We start from the raw sequence: 19,475 nt of genomic DNA on the forward strand, positions 1-19,475 counted from the left end.
TGTCAGAGACAGTGCAATTGGCACAGGACAGAACAGAGTTTAGTGCTGTTGTACATAGGGTCGCTATGAGTTGCAAGCAGCTCGATGGCACATAACAATAATTTCTGTAGTCTCTTGGATCTCTTTCTTGCATATAGGAACAAAGAAGGATTTATTCCAGTCAGTTGGCCAGGGAGCTGTGTTCCATATTTTCTGGCATAGTGAATGTGTCCAGGGATGCATCCATTAGTTGAAACACATCAATTGGTATCCCATCAGTTACTGGGCCTTATTTTTTTGCCATTGCCTTCAATGCAGCTCAAATGTCACCACCATTGGCTCTTTTTCATATACTACTTCCTGAAAAATTTCTGTGTCTACCAATTCTTTTTGTACAGTAACTCAACGTATTCCCTCCCTCTTCTTTTGATGCTTCCTGGGTCATTCAAAATTGTTTCTATAGCATTTCTCAGTATCACAACTCAAGGCTTGAATTTGTTTCCTTCAGTTTGAGAAATGCCAAGCAAATTCTTCACTTTTTATTCTCCAACTCCAGCCTCTTGCATATTCCATTATAATACTTTCTTTGTCTTCTCAAAATGCCCTTTGAAATCTGCTCAGCTCTTTTAATTCATTATCTCTTCCTTTTGTTTAAGACTTCTTGACATTTTCATGCTATTTTCAGGGTCTCTTGTGAATTCACTTTTGTCTTTTCTTTCTCCTTAATTTTTATAGTGAACTTTTGCCCTCTTCATGAATGATATCCTTCATATCATCCCACAGTTAATTTGGTTTTTGATCCTTAGTGTTCAGTGCTTCAGAGGGATTATTCACGTGATTATCTTTTTTAAATTTGGGTGGGACAGACTCAAGGCCATATTTTGACTCTTGGGGGCTTATTTTTATTTTCTTCAACTTCAGTTTTAACTTGCACATAAGAAATTGATGGCATGCTCACAGTGTGGGTTTGACTTTTGATATTGAGCTTCTCCAGCAATTCTTTCCACAGATGTAGTAAATCTGATTTCTAATCAGTCTATCAGGTAAAGGCATTGTGGATAGACACCATGTGTATTTCTTTAAAAAGGTGTTTGCTATGAATAAATCATCAAATGTACAAAATTCAGTCATTCGTTCTCCAGCCTCATTTTTCTCCTCAAATCCATGATTTCCATCTCAGAGCACTGGATCGTGCTTATGTGAAACCTATATTTGGACCAAGAAGCAGTCCTCAGAATACAGCAAGGAAGTACTGCATGATTCAAAATGAGGCAGGGAGTGTGTCAGGGATGCATACTGTCCCCATACCTTTTCAATGTTTATGCAGAACAGATCATTCAGGAGGCAGGGCTTTATGAGGAGGAGTGTGACATCAAGATTGGAGGAAGACTCATTAACAACCTGCGATATGCAGATGACACAACCATGCTTGCTGAAACTGAAGAAGACCTGAATCACTTCCTGCAAAAGGTCAAGGACTATAGGCTTCAATATGGATTGAAGCTTAGCATCAGGAAGACTAAGATGCTCACCACAGAGCCAATTGGCAGCACCATAATAGAGAAGAGATTGAGGTTGTTAGCAATTACAGTTTGCTGAGATCCACAATCAACACCCTTAACACCTGCAGTTAGGAAATCAAAAGACGAATTTCATGGGGAAAATTCACTGTCATGGACCTCTTCAGAGTGCTGAAGAGCAACGGTGTCAGTCTACATACAAAGGTGCACCTAAGCCAGTCTTACCAGTTACTTATGTTTCAGAGAGTAGGACAATGACTAAGGATTACAGAATAAATGCTTTTGAGTTTTGGTGCTGGAGAAAAGACTAGAATGTACTACGGACTACCAAGAAAACAAATTGGTCTTTCTTGGAGAGGGTGAAACCAAGTCTTTCCTTGGAGGCTAGGATTTTGAAGCTCTGCCTCACTTACTTTGGACATGTGGCCAGGAGAGATCGGTCCTTGAAGGACATCATGCTGGGAAGGGTGAAGGGACAGTGCAGGAGAGGAAGAACCTAGATGAGATGGATTGATACACTGACTAGGGCAATCAATGGAGGTTAGTGTGTCAGAATTAGTGATACTGGTTCAGGACAGGAAAGGGTTTAGATCTCCTGTACATAGGGTCGTTATAGAGGCGACTCAACCAATAACATTCTATGACAGGTTTGGAGACAAGAGTGGCATCCTCTTCTTAAACAACACGCCTCTCTAAACTATGAACTTTGATAAAAGTCTATAGCTGTAGAGGGGCTTCAGGCCTTTTGTTCATAGGGTCACTATGAGTTATGCTCGAATTGAAGGCAATCAACAACAACAATCCTTTTACTTTCTTTCCAACTTTTGAGTTCCCATAACCAACTGTTATTAATGAATCTGACTGAATGGCCAGTTTCAGACTGCAAAAGTAGATAGAATTCCTTTATTTCATCATATTTAGCTTTAGCTGTTAGTGCATATATTTGAATAACAGTTGTATTAAACAAGTATTCCTTATACACATATGGATAGTATTATAGCTCACAGCACAGGACTTCAGGGTAGATCTTGAAATAGACTTTTTGACTATGAATGTGGCACTAATCTTCCTCAGTTTTTCATTCTCAGCATAGTTGATCATATGATTATCTGATTCAGAGAGGCCAACACCAGTCCATCTCAGCTCGCTAATGACTAGCAAGGAAATCCTGTTCAAGCTTACCCCCATCCTTGGCTATTTTACCGGTTCTCATGGAATCTTATTTTAATTCCATGAGGAATGTCTGTGTTTCATTGACTATGCAAAGGCATTTGACTGTGTGGTCCACAACAAACTGGCTGACTCTAAGAAGGATGGAAATCCCAGAACACTTGATTGTGCTAATGCAAAACCAACTTGGACCAGGAGGCAGTTGTCAGAACAGAGCAAAGAAACACTACATGATTCAAAATTGGGAAGGATGTATGTCAGCATGTGTCCTATCTCCATATCTTTTCAATCTATATGCAGAACAGATTATCTGGGAGGCTAGGCTCTATAAGGAGAAATGTGGCATCAGGATTGTTGGAAGAATCAACAATCTGCTTTATGCAGATGACAGAACCCTGCCTGCTGAAGCTGAGGAAGACCTGAAGTGCTTGCTGCAGAGGGTCAAGGATTGCAGCCTTCAATATGGATTGAAGCTCAACATCAAGAAAACAAAGATTCTTAGCACTGGGTCAATTGGCTGCATCAGGATGGATGGTAAAGAGAATGAGATTGTAAACCTCTTTCATTTACTTGGCTCCACAATCAACACTTTTGGCACCAGCAGACAGGAAATTAAAAGATGTTTCATGTTGGGAAAGTCTGCTGTCAGAGACCTCTCCAAAGTACTTAAGAGCAATGATGTCAGTCTGGAGACTAAGGTGTGTGTGCCTGATACAAGCCATGGTCTCTGCAATCACTTGTTATGCACCAGAGAGCTGGAAAATTACTAGGGTTGATAGAAGGAAATTGATGCCTTTGAACTGTGGTGTTGGAGAATAGTATTGAATATACCATGGACTGCTAAGAGAACATACAGATTCATCCTGGAGAGGGTTAAACCAGTCTGCTTCTTGGAGACAAGGATTCTGAAGATTCATCTGACATACTTTGGACATGTTGCAAGGAATGACCAGTCCTTGGAGAAGGACATCATGCTTGGGAGGGTGGAGGGACAGTGCTAGAGAGGAAGACCCTCGATGAGATGGATTGATTCAGTGACTGGGGTAATTGTGGTAGGTGTATAGAGACAATAAGATTGGCACAGGATAGAGCAGGATTTAGGGCTGTTGTACATAGGGTTGCAATGAGTCACAGGTGATTTGACGGCACATAACAACAAAATGGAATCTGTGTAATAATGAGCTCAAATATGAGGATGACACAGGACAGGGCAAAGCTCAGAGCTATTGTTCACAGGGTTATGAGTTATAGTCAACTCAATGGCACCTAACAACAACTGCATGGAATCTGCCATGTGTCCCCTCTTGCCCCCATGACTGGAACCCAGCTGCATCATCCTGCACTTGCCTCAGGACCCAGAGGAAAACCCTAAACATGCTCTACCTTCTAGCCTTCCAGACCAGCTGTAGTCCCCCAAACAGCTCACACTTGGCTAAGAATGTGTCTCTAAGGATGAAAGGAAATCCTTGTCTCTTTAAGGTCTGTGCCATCCAGAGTGTGGTGACAAAGGCTGTGAAGGCCCCAGTGCGGACCAGTGCTTGAGCTGCGTGCACTTCAGCCTGGGGAACTCAAAGATTGGCAGGTAAGGGTGGTGGGGCTTCCTCTGAGGGCCCTGTCCTACTGAATTGCCCTGTCCCCTGGCAGAGTAGAGGAACTGATGGGACAGGACTTCCTCTGCATGTGTGGACCTCACAGAGGAGCCCCATCCCCAGGCATGGAAGAAGGGCTGGGAGTGGGGAGTGGACTTCTGTTCACAGTTTTGGAAGCTGAGATCCAGATCAGAGTGGCTGTCAGTTTCTCCTGAGAGCTTCAAAGGTGGCTCCTGCCTTCTGGTGATGCAAGCAACCCCTCGCGTTCACTTGCTGCTACATCTTTACATGGTCCTTTCCCTTGTGTGCATGCCTGTGTCTCTGCCAATCCCCCTGTATAAAACATCACACGGAAGGGACTAGCATTAGTACCCACTGCACCCATTCCAGTATGACTTTGTTAACTGACACCATTCACAAGAAAAGCCAGGAGGAAGACTTTCAGCACAGCTTTTGGGGGACACAAAACTGGGGTTATATTGCACAGGCCAGGGTCATTTTAGGGTCTCAGCCCCTTTCTCCTTGCTTTCCAAGTGGATGGCATGGTTTTACCCTATTTGATTTCCTAACAACATCAAGACGATGGTACTTGACCGTCTGGAGAGCTCTATCATGAGCTTCACTGCAGGCACGCTCCAGAGACAACAAGCCCACCCCACCCCACCCCCGGAGCTGAGGGCACATGGCTCTTCTGAATGTCCTTGTGCCCAGGCCTGTGCTCTGGCCCCTGGAGCACTACTCAGCTTGGTCACACCCACTTTCTTCCACCTTCCTGGCAAGTTCTCCCCTTTGCCAGCCTACTGCTGTGCTGTCCATTCACACCCTCTTGGGGACATGCCATCCACTGCCCCATATAGCTTGTGGGGCTCAGATGATAGGCAATATACTGCCTGGTTGTCCAGGAGGCCTGGCAGATTCACCCCCAAGCCTTCCTCTGCCCCAGCCTGGCACTGACACTTCTTCCCAGCCACAGCCATACTGGGAACCCTGAACAAGGGTTCATCTATTCCATCGCAACCCTGAACCCAGCTTTATCCATCCCATCTGATAGGGGAGTTCTCTTCTTGGTTCTCATTGGATGACTACTTGGCTGCAACTTGACTAATGCTCCAAACACCTCACCCTGGTGCTTTGTCCTGAACAGCACTCAGGACAACCCCAAAAAGCAATGGTTAAGGCATGTTGGTGCCTGGTGGAGGAGTGTGGCCTGTCTCAAGGCCTGCGGAGTTCCTGGACATACCTGTACGGAACCAGGAGAATGAGTGTGGCCAATGCTTCTCCCCAAGAGGCTGTCTAAGCAGAGGTTCTGGGAGTCACATGACACTGAAGACAGCAGCATTAGGCCCTCCCTATGAGGCAGCTGTGTCCCCTGAGCCCCCAGCTGTGCCCTTGCAACTACAGAGCAGACACCGGCTTCAGTTGTCTGGAACTCATCCCAGAGCCTTTGTCCTCTGTGGCTTTGCTGATCCAGGGTGGGCTCTGAAGGCTGCAGGGCCTGTCAAGCGGTCTGGCCTCCCTTAGTCTGGCCCAGGGTAGCTGGCAGGTGGGCAACAGCAGGTGGCGGGCTGAGCTGACCAGCCTCATGGCCCTGTCTCTATAGGAAGTGTGTGAGCACCTGCCCCCTGGGCTACTTCGGGGACACCTTGGCGAGGCGCTGCCGCCGCTGTTACAAGGGCTGTGAGTCCTGCTCTGGCCGAGCCCCCACCCAGTGCCTGTCCTGCCGTCATGGCTTCTTCCACCACCAGGAGAAGGGGGCCTGCATGAGCTCGTGTCCCATGGGGTTTTACGCTGATCAAAGTAAGTGCAGGCCAATGAGAATTGCAAGGGGAATGGGTGTCCTCTGTACCCTGCCACCTGGCATGGAGAGGGCGTCATGCAGGGGAGGGACCTGACTGGCCAAATGGTGCTGGGGGCAAATTGTGCATGAACCTAGGCTGAACAGCTCGCTGCATGCCAGGCTGGCAAGGGAACACCTCAACGCAAAGAAGGCGAGGGCAGGTTATGCTCGAGGCACATAAAGTGGGCACTCCCTGTGCTGCCATCTGTAAGTCCTTCCTTCTCATTGTGGCTTGGAGAACAGGCCTGTGCAGTGAGGGGATCCAGGGCAAGCTGGATCAGGACTGGGACAGGAACAGCCCTCCAAGGAGCGGCTGCTGGCCTGAAGCTGGGATTCACATGCAGGTGGACATTTACCATCCTGCACAAAGAGGATGGCCCCTGCCTTGTGCTGGGCTCAGACCCCTTACCTTGGTCTCCGACCTGTGGAGACTCCATGTGTCAGGTGAGCTGTGCCCTGACGGTTCCCAGTGGCATATTTTCTTTCTTCAGAGGTAGCTATGAGTGGACTTGAGCCTTATTTCTACCACCAGGATGGTTCATTATGAGAGGTACTTTTCAGACAGCAATAAAGTAGCCTGACCATGTCTCTGAGGGGGGAATGATTTGTTCCTGTTCTTACAGACTGGATTAAAGTGCAGATAGGACCAGAGGGCCACCACCTGTCACAGCAGGGATGGACTGGACTCAGAGCAACTGCCCACCCCCAGCACATTGGCTTCCCACTTACCTAGCCCAAGACACTAGTGTCTGACCAGGTTAGCTGGCACTGGATGGGTTACAATGCAGCATTTTGGTGACCATAATGGAGGGTAGCTTTCAAACAGCTGTGGAGAAGTGAGTGCTGTGATGTCCTTCACAGAGCACGTAGTGGGTCTGGCCCTCAGGCTCTAGCAAGCAGGAGGCATCCTGTGCAGAAGGGACCATAATACTTTAAAGGCAGATGAAGCCACTAAGTAACTGGCATCTCTGAGGGAAAAGGCATAGTCATCCAGGTCTACTTCACTGCCTTGTACGTGCTGACCTGGGCTAACAGCTGTTCATGGACTCCAGCATTTCCAGTTCTTCCCAAGGCAGAGCGAGCCACATCCCTTACCCACCACCCTACCTGGGTGCCTGCTGCCTGCAGGTATGGGCAGGACCTGAAAGACATGGCCTTTCACTCCCAGACCTGGGCCAGTCTCTGTGGGAGGTGAGACTTCATGGGCCCTTGTCACTCAGTAGTCAAACAGGGCAGGAGTGCATGTGAGTGAGAGAGGGCATAACCCATCCATGTGATGGGAGCTCTGATTGCCCAGAATTCTTCCCAACGAATGGGGAGTTGTCATCACTTCAGGGAGAGATGGCCTACCCTGTCACTTTGATCAAGATTTGTACCTGATTAATCTCCCATCACAGATATGTCTTGGAGAAAGTGAAGCCAGAGTGCTCCATGGAGGCAAGGAAGAAGCTTGATCTCACATACTTTGGGCGTGTTCCTAGGAGAGACTTCTCCTTGGAAAGGTAGAGAGTGAACAAAGGACCTCCAAAGACACAGATTGGCACAGTGACTGCAGCAGTGGACTCAAGTGTGTCAGAGATGATAAGAATGGCACAGAGCAGGACAGGGTTCAGGTCAGCTTTTCATATGGTCATGAGGAGTCGTACCTGACTCCATGGCAACCTAACAGCATCACCCATCCCCCAGCTGGTCTGCCTGGTGTTGAAATAAGCAGAACCAGGGAAGATACTATGGAAAGAGCCCACCTCCTAAGCCTAGAGTTTGCTGGAAAATGTTTATGTACCCCAGAAGGAGAGAAGAGTGGCTCCAAGATCCCCTACGTGGGTACACTGTTCTCAGTATGGTCTGTAGCTCTTGTTAGTTCAGTTCAGTTCTGTCTTGGAGAAAGTGCAGTCATGGTCCTCTTAGAGATAAGGATGGGGAAGATTTGTTTCAGAAGGGTCAGTCCTTTGATAAAGGCATCATGCTGGGAAAGGTGGAAGATTGGGAAAAGAGAGGAGGATCCAAAGATTTTCAATAAGATGTGTTGACTTATGACTGTAACCATGGGCTCTAGCTGCTCAGAGATGGTCAGGATGGCATAGGACAAGGCAAGGTTCAGATCTGTTGTTTGTATGGTCATGATGAGTAGTCAGTTTGATGGTTCCAGAGGCCACCAGCTGTCCTGGAGACCTGGAGACACATAACACTGCTGTCTTGTTTGCCCCTACCATTTTCTTCATCATGCTGTTTTTCTCTAGGTCAGAAAAACTGCCTTAAATGCCACCCAAGCTGTAAAAAGTGCCTTGATGAGCCAGAAAAATGTACTGTCTGTAAAGAAGGATTCAGGTAAGATTCCCCTACAAACCAGAAGCAGGCCAAAAGGTTTGTACCCTTTGGGGACATTTTTATGTTATGTTTGGAATCTGTGGAATATTTGCATCTTTTTTTTATATTTTGGAGATACAAATCCTTTCAGGATAAAAATTCTGTATCTGTTAAATCATGTTTCTACTTAAAGATTATTGTTGTTTAAGGGGCAAAGTTAGAAGATAATGAAAATTTCTAGACTTAATACAACATTTAGAAAATGGGTAGAAGCATAAGTTTATGGTATAATAACGTAGAACTTAGCACAGAAAGGAAAAGTATCCTCATGTCTCCCTGAGAAAGACCCAGCACTTCCCCTCCTTCACAGCCTCCACTCCCATTGCCAATTTCCTTTTTCTGGCATCTCCCTCCAGCTGCAGTTGCTTCCTCTCTAAGGAACCACCACCAAACTCAGCACATTTTTCCTTTAAAAGCATCTTTCTGAGAGTGGTTTGTATTGTTTTTGTTATTGTTGAAAGAAATGACCCATCTTTCCTCTGCAGAGCAGCTGGTGCATTTAAAGCCCTTGGAGTTGCAATGCAGCTATTGGAATAGCTTCAAATGTTTACCTAGTCCATGAATACACTCAAATATACAACACTCTTTCCTCAAGGTTACTATGTAGAAACCACTTTGTTAAAAACAATGCTGAAAACATGCCACCATGTAGAAGAAGCAGGTCTCTCTGTTAAGGAAGAGAGGGTCTTCTAAAGCATGATGTGCCAGGAACCCACAGGCTCTTGTGAAAAAGCAGCTGGTTCTGACTAGTGCACCTGGTGGGGTAAGCACCTTGTATCCATGGCTCTGAGGGGACAAATTGGTGCTTGTCTAGTATCACCTGTGTATAGGTGGCCCTGTAGGACTTCAGTCCACCCCACATTGCTGGATCTGAGCCACAAAAGAAGAGTGGGGTTTTAGAGGGAGGAAGGGAAAGATGCTCTTATTCCTGGTGCTTCCAGTAATGTCATCTTGCTTAATCTTCACAATGATCAATAAAGTAAATACTATCATTACACACACTTTCCAAACAGCAAGAAAACATCACTGCTTTGTAGGGAGCACACACTGTTGATGCCATTATGGCCTCAGGTGGGTGGCATATACAAGGTTTATACACTAGACAAAGAAATGAATCATAATCCAGGGAAAGCTGTTCCTGCCTCAGGAATGTTGCCTGGATCTTACAGAACTGGGGAAAAGAGTGTCCACAGACCTGGAGTCTGTAGAAAGGATAGGCCCAGAGCCCCCCAAGCTGTTCAGCAGATATACTGGCATTTTCACTCTTTAGCTGGACAAGGAAGGATTAGGAGTGATGGATGCACTTATTAGAAAACATTTCAGGATGAATGCTCTCATTTCTTCATGAAAGAAGCAGAAAGGGCACTGCAACTGGCAGGGGTGGCTTCTTGAGGGGCCTTGGCCAACCAGGATGCCACCTCCTGTTCTAACCTTCCACTCTGGGTAGAAACTAAAAGACTCAGGAAGAGTTAACCTCTAGACACCATTTCCAGGGAACCCTTCTCTGCTAGCTGGCAAGGTGAGATCAGAGGCCTCCAGGCAGGGAGGAAAAGCTCTTTGTCAGGGGCCACACAGGGAGAAGCGATAGGTCTAAGCAAGGACTAGCTTCCAGGGAAATGAGCAAAAAAACTTTCTTTTGTTACTTAATGTCCTGTGAGCTGTGGCTCCAACTCACTGTCATATTAAAGCAAATGAGCGCACTGCTGCCTGCTGGCCATCCTACTCCTTCCAGGGCTACGGGCAGGAAGGTTTCAGGAGGACACAGTGCAGGCATGATTTAACTTGTGCACAGAAGCCCCAGTGTTTAGTGGGCGAGGGTATGGGTTCACCTCCACACAGAGGGCTTGTGGACTACCTTCCCAGCCTACAGCATAAATGTCCTTACCCTCCATGTAGGTGATTAGGTACAATGGATGGAGGGTTTCAGCTGCCAGACTCTTGGTTCATGGTTGAGCACTTTTTTTTTTACATTGTTTTAGCTTTATTTCCTCCATCATCATACTTTTTTTGGGTCTCCTTTGTTTCTCTCTTTTGGTGATTTATTCAACTTTTCTCAAAATCTTGTATTTTTTCACAGTAGCAGTCTTCCTCAGGATCTCTGGTGGTCTAGGGGGTAAGGAATTATGCTTTCAACCCAGAGGCAAGTGATTTGAATCCACCAGTAGAATGATAGGCAATCTCTTCTATGCAATTCACAGCCTACGTAAACCTGCTGCAAGGTCAACCATACATCACTTCCAACTTCCCAGCAGGGAGCTGAGTTGTTTTCCTCCTAATACTTTTAAAAAATATGGAACGCTTCACGAATTTGCGTGTCATCCTTGTGCAAGGGCCATGCTAATCTTCTCTGTATCGTTCCAATTTTAGTATATGTGCTGCCGAAGTGAGCACATGGTTGAGCACTGTAATTGCAGCATTGCCAGCACTCTGTGAGAGAAGGCTGCGGTAGTCCACTTCCAGAAACCTCACCACCTTGCACACTCTACAGGACAATACTTCTTGGTGCTGTGGGGTCTCAAGAAGTCAAAATTGACTCAAGAACAGTTTTGGTGGGGTTTTGGTTACTTCTTTTTAAAATTATACACAGTTAGTACTGTTTTAGCCATAGGCGATAGGTTCCAAAACCCCTGCCACAAGCCTCAAAGCACAAAGAATACTGATTCATATACATACTCTGGTTTTTCCTTCACATATGTGTAACTGCTGTTGTGGTGGTGGTGATTGTTGTTGTTGTTGTTGATGTTAAGTGCCACCAAGTCATAGATGACTCATACTAACCCTATGAACAAAAGACCTGAACACTTGTATTACTTTCATCGTTTCTCCAAGTTCATAGATTTTCCAGAGACAATCTATTTTAGAAGTAGATGCCACTCCTGCTTCCAAGCTTATTTTAATCCAAGAGTTCCACAAACACTGTCCACCATGGGTAGCCATTATCACATTTGACACATCAGTGTCACAGTGTTTAGCGTCACAATGTTTAGCATCTCAGCAACCAAGAGTTACCTCTGTAGCAAATGGACAGACCAGTGCTATACCACTTAGAAGAATGTTTGACCAAAAACAGTTAAAACCAGGCCTGAGGGCCACAGATTAAAATCATCCATCTTTGGCTTGGTAGCATCACTTTCTGCCCACTAGGCCTACTGAGATTTCTCTGTTTTTGTTGTTGTTGTTAGGTGCCATCGAGTCATAGATGACTCATAGTGACCCTATATGTAACTACGATAATATTTAATTCATGAATTAGGCACAGCAGACCAGCAGAAACTCTGACCTGGCTGGGCCCCTCAATTCCAGTCTTCTCTAGGTTGGCAGAAACACTTTCCCAGGTGAGCTAGTCTGGGCTCTGTTTCCCATAGCATGCATGTTTGTCTTATGATGCCAGTATGCTGCCTTTTTATGGTTTGGTTTTGTGGGGACAGCACTTATCTGGAAATTTGCTATACTGAGTGACTTGTATTTTGTTGGGATGTTCGAAGCTACACTACCCATATTTCAATTACTAGCAGAGTGACCCAAGACAGATAAGTTTAAGTGAAGCTTCCAGACTAAGAACCAGGATTAGCCGTCTGCTTCTGAAATAACAGGCCTTTGAGAAACCTTATGAATAACAGAGAAACATTCTCAGAAGCAGAACCTCTCAGATTGGAAGGCATTAAAAACAAGAGAAACACCTTCAAACATTCATTAATAATTGGATCATAGAATATATGAAGTATGACTCTAAGAAAATTAGAGGGTCTCAAAACTGAAATGGAGCACATAATGATCGACATCCTAAGCATTAGTGACCTGTATGGTTTAATATCAGGGAACCTTAGCATCAGCATTGTATCCTTTTTCCATACCTATTCAGTCTGTATGCTGAGCAAGGGATAAAATTATTTCATTTTGTACAATCAGTGACTTATTTATTGCAAATACTTTTTTAAAAAAACAAGCAACAGCAAAAAGAACTCAACTAAAAGATAACAATAAAACCATGCTTCTCAATAATTGCACTGAATGTAAATGGTTTAAATGCACCAGTGAAGAGAAAAAGAGTAGCATATTGGATTATAAAAAACAAAACAAACAAACAAAAAACTCCATCAATATGCTATCTACAAGAGACACATCTGAAAAGTGAAGAAAAGGAAGACTGAAAATAAAAAGGTGGAAAAAACATACTAAGCATATGGCAACAAGAAAAAAGCATGAGTAGCAATATTAATCTCTCATAAACAGATTTCAGTGTAAAAACCATCACAAAGGACAAAGAAGATCACTATATAATGCTTAAATGGTCAATATAATGAGAGGAAATATCCATAATAAGTATGTGTGGACCAAATAATAGAGCTACAAAATACAGAAAGCAAATCTTAACAGACCTGAAAAAAAGAAATAGACACCACCACAACACAGTAGTAGTTGGAGATTTTAATATACCACTCTCAAGAAAAAATAGAAATACCAGAAAGAAACTCAAAAAAGATGCAGAAGAAATAAACCACACAATCAATCAACTTGATCTCATATACAGGCCAGTGCACCCCAAAAAAGCTTAATATACATTCTTCTCCAACATGAATGGAAAATTCTCCAGAATAGATCATATTTTAGGTCACTAAAAGCTTCAATAAATTTAGAAAACAGAAATAATGCAAATCAATTTCTCAGCGCACAATGCTACGAAAATAGAAATCAATAACAAGAGGATAAAAGAGAGGGGAAAACCGTATATTTGAAAGCTGAATAACACCCTGCTTAAACTTGAGTGGCTTAAAAGAAAAAACAAAAATTTAATTAAAAAATTTCTTGAAACAAATGACTGTGAAAACTAACTTACCAAAACTTCTGGGAAATAGCCAAAGCAGTAGTAATCAGAGGTCAGTTTATAGCAATAGGAAAACAAATCAAAAGGGGAGATAGATTCTTTAGCCGAACACCTCCAACAAGTTGGAAAAGAAAAGCAAGAAAACTTGTCAACCTCTAAAAGAAATTATAAAAATCAGGGCAGAAATAAACTAAATAGAAAACATAGAAACCATAAACAATACCAGAAGTTGGTCCTTCAAAAAACTCAATAAAATTGACAAACCACTAGCAAAATTAACAAGGGAAAAGACACAAATAATCCAAATAAGAGATAAAAGGGGCAATATCACAACATAACCAACTGAAATTAAAAAGTTTAAAATGGAATATTATGATAAACTATAAACAAAGGTGTGCCTGATTCAGTTCATGGTCTTCACAATTACTTGCTATGCATAAGAAAGCTGGACAATGACTAGGTATAATGGAAGGAGAATTGATGCCTTCGAGCTATGGTGTTGGAGAAGTACCATGGACTGTTCTGCATATAGATTGAAAAGGCATGGAGATAGGACACATCCCTGGCATACACCCTTCCCAATTTTGAACCATAAAGTGTTTCCTTGCTCTGTTCTGACAACTACCTCCTGGTCCAAGTATAGGAATTGTTGGCTGCCCAATGTGGACAGAGAGTGGGGTGGAGCTCCCCCATTAAAAGGTCGTTATGAGTCGCCTGTGACGCGAAGGCACTTAACAACAACAACAACATAAGCATGATCAAGTGTTCTGGGATTCCCATTCTTCTCAGATTTAGCCACAGTTTGTTGTGGTCCACACAGTCAAATGCCTTTGCATAGTTAATGAAACACAGATAGACATTCCTCTGGTGTTTCCTGCTTTCAGCCAAGATCCATTTAACATTAGCTACAATCTTCCTCATGCCAGATGAACTGGGGGTCTGGCGGAAGGACTTTGCCAGCATTTGGGCGTGCTGGCTTGCTAAAACCCTGAAAGGTCTTGTCCCCCCGCCTAGAGTTTTGGGAGACTTAATACCTGCCGCCCTCTAGGCCAGTCTTTCATTTTTTTTGTTCAGACATTCCTCTAGGTCGTGTAGCCCTGGTGTTGAGTTGTCATACAGCAGTAAGTTGTGGTTGTTGTGAGGCTGAACAGTGTGACACTGATGTGTCAAATGCGTTAATGGCTGGTTACCCAATGCTGATAGAGAGTGGGGTGAAGCTCCCTGATTAAAACATGCTTGAAAGAAGGAGTGGGATCCACTTCTGTAATAGCTTGCGTCTGGAAACCCTATGAACCTGGAGAGAGGATGAGAGACACCCAAGTGTTGAGGACTCTCCTTCATAGGGTCGTTATGAGTCACCTGCAACTCGACGGTACTTAACAACAAGAACAACAATCTCCCTAGTACCATGACCTCTACTAAACCCAGCCTGCTCTTCTAGCAGTTCTCTGTTGATGTGCTGCTGTTCCAGTTGTGGGTTTTTTGTTTTTGTTTTTGTTTTTTGGTTTTTTTTTTTATAATCTTCAGTAGAATCTTGCTTGCATGTGGTTTTAATGATATTGTTCAATAATTTCCAAACTCTGTCAGATTACTTTTCTTGGGACTGGGAACAAATATACATCTCTTCCAGTCAGTTGGCCATGTTGTTGTCTGCTAGATTTCTTGGCACAACTTGGTGAGCACATCTAGGGCAGGATCTGTTTGTTGAAGTGTATCAACTGGCATACTGTCATTTCCTGGGGCCTTGCTTTTTCTTTCAGAATCTATATGCAGAACAGATTATCCAGGAGGCTGGGCTCTATAAGGAGAAATGTGGCATCAGGATTGGAGGAAGACTCATCAACAACCTCTGTTATGCAGGTGACACAACCCTGCCTGCTGAAACTGAGGAAGATCTGAAGTGCTTCCTGCAAAAGGTCAAGAACTACAACCTTCAATGTGGAGAGAAGCTCAATATCAAGGAAACAAAGATTCTCACTACTGGGCTGATTGGGAACAAGATATTGAGATTGTAAACAGCTTTAGTTTGCTTGGCTCCACAATCAAAACTCTTGACACCAGCAGCCAGGAAATTAAGAGATGTATTGCGTTGGGAAAGTCTGTGGTCAGAGACCTCTCCAAAGTACTGAAGAGCAATGATGTTTGTCTGGAGACTAAAGTGTGCTTGATATAGGCCATGGTCTTTGCAATCACTTGCTGTGCACCAGAGAGCTGGAAAATGACTAGGGATGATAAAAGGAGACAATAAGATTGGCACAGGATAGAGCAGCGTTTAGGGCTGTTGTACATAGAGTCACTATGAGTCACATAAAACAACATAAAGACAACAACAATGACATATCTGCTAAAGGATTAATATCTAAAATATATAGAGTACCCCAGCACCTCTCAAGAAAAAGGTAAACCATCCAATCATAAAATGGTCACAGGATATGAACAGACACTTCACCAAAAATGAAATTCCATAGCAAACAAATACATGAAGAAATGTTCAAAATCCCTAACTCTCAGAGATATGCAAATAAAAGCAGCTATGAGCTATCATCTCATCCAAGTAACAATAGCAAAATTGAACAGAGCAGCAGATAACAAATGCAGGTGAGGTTGAGGAGAGATTGGAACCCTGGGACTGTAAAATGGTGCAACCACTATGGAAAGCAGTCTGGTGTTTTCTCAAATAGTTGGAAATAGAAATACTATTTGACCCAACAATTCCACTACTGGAATACCCTAAAGAAACCAGAACCACCATCCAAACAAATGTATGCAAACACATGTTTATTGCTGTATTATTCACAATAGCAAAGAAATGGAAGCTATTCAAGTGACCATAAACAAAAGAGCGAATAGAAAAACGATGGTATGTTCATACAGTGGAATATACTATGCAGCTAAAAAAACAATGAACTCTTAAAACATTACATAACATGGGTGACTCTGGAGGACATTATGTGAAGTGAAATTATCTCAGTCTCAAAAGGACAAATACTGCATAGCACACTAAGCACGGGGATTTGGGAAGATAGTAGGAAGAGACTTGCTAGATAATGAACACTATATTGGAACAGATGGAGAAAAGAACTGTTTAAAAGGAATGTATGATTGGGCATTATATGTGTGACAACTGTCTAGAATAAGAGGTACATTGCAAAGTATGCTGGGGTTGGGAAGGGGAGAGGGAGAGAGGAAACTGTGCAACAATAAATGAATATTTTTTTTAAAAAAGGTAATTGGGGAGGAGAAGGGGGAGAGAAGGAGGAAAATGTGCGACAAAATCAATGAGTAAAAATCCAACTTTTTGCAAAATTTCATCAAAATCATTAAAATATTTTCGTTAAAAAATACCCCACAAGCAACAACTATACACACAGACCTTACGTGATGAACTACACGGAAATCAGATCAACTCATTTGTGCATATAAAATTTGGAGAAGCTCAATATCAACAGTCAAAACCAGGCCAAGTGATGAAGGTAGAAGAGAAAATCAATTGCTCATGTGCAAGTTCAAATTGACGCTGAAGAAAATTAAAACAAATGCACAAGAATCAAAATACAATCTTGAGTGTATCCTATCTAAATTTGAAAATCATCTCAATAACAGGTTGGAGGACAACAATTAGAGACGAGTGTGGGATGGTATTAATAAAACAAAAGGTAGTTTGTAAAGATAAGGATGAAAGAAAAGGCCAAAATAGATGTCACGAGAGACTCCGAATTACACTAGAACATCAAGAGGCAAAAATAAAGGGAAAGATTGCAGAAGTGAGGGAGATGAACAGAAAATTATGAAGGGTAACTTGAGAAGATAAAGTGAACTATTATGTGAGAGGAGCTGAAGTTAGAAAACAAAAAGGGAAGAATTCATACAGTATTCTTCAAGCTAAAAGAACTGAAAAACAAATTTAAACCTCGAAGGGCAATACTAAACGGAGGCATGCACAAAATCCTGAATGATCCAGGAAACATCAAAAAAAGATGGAGCAAATACACTAAGTCACAATACCAAAACTGCTAAACTTTCCCACTGCTAATTTTGGCTAACCTTGAGAAAATGGGAATCCCAGAACACTTGATTGTGCTTATGTGAAACCTGTACTTGGACCAGGAAACAGCCCTCAAAATAGAGCAAGGAAACACTGCATGGTTCAAAATCAGAAAAAGAGTGTGTCAGGGATGCATCCTGTCCCCATACCTTTTCAATCTGTATGCAGAATGGATCATTCTGGAAAGCAGGGCTTTATGAGGAAGAATGTGACATCAAGATTGGCAGAAGACACATCAACAACCTGTATTAATGCAGATGACACAACCTTGCTTGCTGAAGCTGAGGAAGACCTGAAGTGCTTACTGCAGAAGGTCAAGGATGTAGTCTTCTATATGGATTGAAGCTTAACATCAGGAAGACAAAGAGTCTCACCACTGGGCCAATTGGCAGCACCATGATAGAGAAAAGATTGAGGTAGTTAGCAATTACAGCTTGCTTGGATCCACAATCAACACTCTTTTTTTTTTTTAAATTTTTTTTTTTCACAATCAACACTCTTAACACTAGCAGTTCAGGAAATCAAAAGACCAATTGCATTGGGAAAATCTGCTGTCAGGGACCTCTCTAGAGTGCTAAAAAGCAATGATATCAGTCTAGAGACAAAGGTGCGGCTAATCCAGGCCATGGTCTTCCAATTACTTGTTATGCTTCAGAGATCTGGACAATGACTAAGTATGACAGAAGAATTGATGCCTTTGATTTGTGGCACTGGAGAAGAGTCTTGAACATACCATGGACTGCCAAGAAAATAAATCAGTCTTGGAGAGGGTGAAACTCTCCTTGGAGGCTGGGATTTTGAAGCTCCGTCTCACATACTTTGGGCACATGGCCTGGAGAGACCAATTCTTGGAGAAGGGTGGAGGGACAGCACAGAAGAGGAAGACACATATGAGATGGATTGATACAGTAACTGGGATAATGAGTATAATGTGTTGGAATCAGCGAGACTGGCTCAGAATAGAGCAGGCTGCGGAACTATGAGTCACAGGCAACTCAACGGCACATACAGACACTCTAACTGCCAACACCATCACAAGTTCAGGGGGCTCCCAATGCCATCACAGGTTTAATGTGTCACAAAAAACTCAAACTGTTCTGCTCACAGTTCTGGTTTATTACAGGGATGGGTACACATTAAAATCAGCCAAAGGAAGCAGTTGCATGTGACCAAGTCAGGAGAGTGGATGGCCGAGCCTTCCACCCATGGAGTCATAACTAGGCTTGGTATACAAGAATGTGCATACTGACTGATATGTGATAACATGCCAGCCAAGGAGGCACCCCTGAGCCTTGGTCTCTAGAGTCTTTACTGAGACTTTGTCATGTCAGCATACTTAGTTGTCCATTTGACAGGTTTCAGTTTTCAGTTCTCTAGACATGACCCAGAGCCCCACCCTAGATCAAGCTGCTCATCTTTTTGGCAAGAGTAGTCCTGCCTGATGTCGCCAGCCCACGCTTGTTCTGTTTTGTTAATTTTTATTTTATACTGCTTTCCTTATACCTTGCATCCTTTCCAACATTTATTGCTTGCTTATTTGTTAAACTTTGCCACTTCTACTAAGGTGAGATGGTATCTCATTGTGGTTTTGATTTGCTCCTTTCCTACTGCCAGTGATTTTAAGCATTTCTTCATGTTTCTGTTGACAAGCCCACCTCTTTTTTTTAATTAATTTTAATGAACATTTACAGAGATTTTAAATTTCCATTCATTGATTGTTGCACTTTTCTCCCTGCCCACCCCTCCCCTCCAGTTCGTTCTTCTCTTGGAAAAGTAAAAGAAAAATTATTTTATTATTATACAATCCCTCCCCCCAAATCCACTCTACTGTGCAGCCTTCATTCTGGACTCATTTCATGACAATAATACCTAATCATATATACCTTGTTCTCTCTCTCTCATCTGTTTCAATGCAGTATACATAATTTATCCCATATTTCCCAATCTCCCCACCCCCACCCCTATGTCAATCCTGTTTTACAACAGTGGCACTATGCCCACTATATTTGTCCTTTTGTGACCCAGATATTTCACTCAGCATATTGTTCTCCAGGGTCATCCATTTTGAAAACTATTTCATGAGTTCCTTGTTTTTCTATGCAGCATAGTACTCCATTATGTGAATATTCCAGAGCTTCTCTAT

At 43.1% G+C, this 19,475-nt stretch overlaps 1 protein-coding gene across 2 annotated transcripts in view; it reads left to right on the forward strand.

Annotated features, from left to right (window-relative positions):
- Positions 1–19,475, forward strand: part of PCSK6 (proprotein convertase subtilisin/kexin type 6) — a 219,952-nt gene that overhangs the window by 167,405 nt on the left and 33,072 nt on the right. For both annotated transcript variants that reach the window (XM_006901327.1, XM_006901328.1), the window contains 3 exons: positions 4,149–4,251; positions 5,859–6,055; positions 8,336–8,423. In XM_006901327.1, coding sequence (XP_006901389.1) covers positions 4,149–4,251; positions 5,859–6,055; positions 8,336–8,423 — 388 coding nt within the window. The remainder of the gene's footprint in view (positions 1–4,148; positions 4,252–5,858; positions 6,056–8,335; positions 8,424–19,475) is intronic.

The sequence above is a fragment of the Elephantulus edwardii genome, unplaced genomic scaffold (assembly GCF_000299155.1).
Source record: "Elephantulus edwardii isolate Elephantulus edwardi_28Jun2011 unplaced genomic scaffold, EleEdw1.0 scaffold00319, whole genome shotgun sequence".
In the NCBI taxonomy this organism is placed as follows: domain Eukaryota; kingdom Metazoa; phylum Chordata; class Mammalia; order Macroscelidea; family Macroscelididae; genus Elephantulus; species Elephantulus edwardii.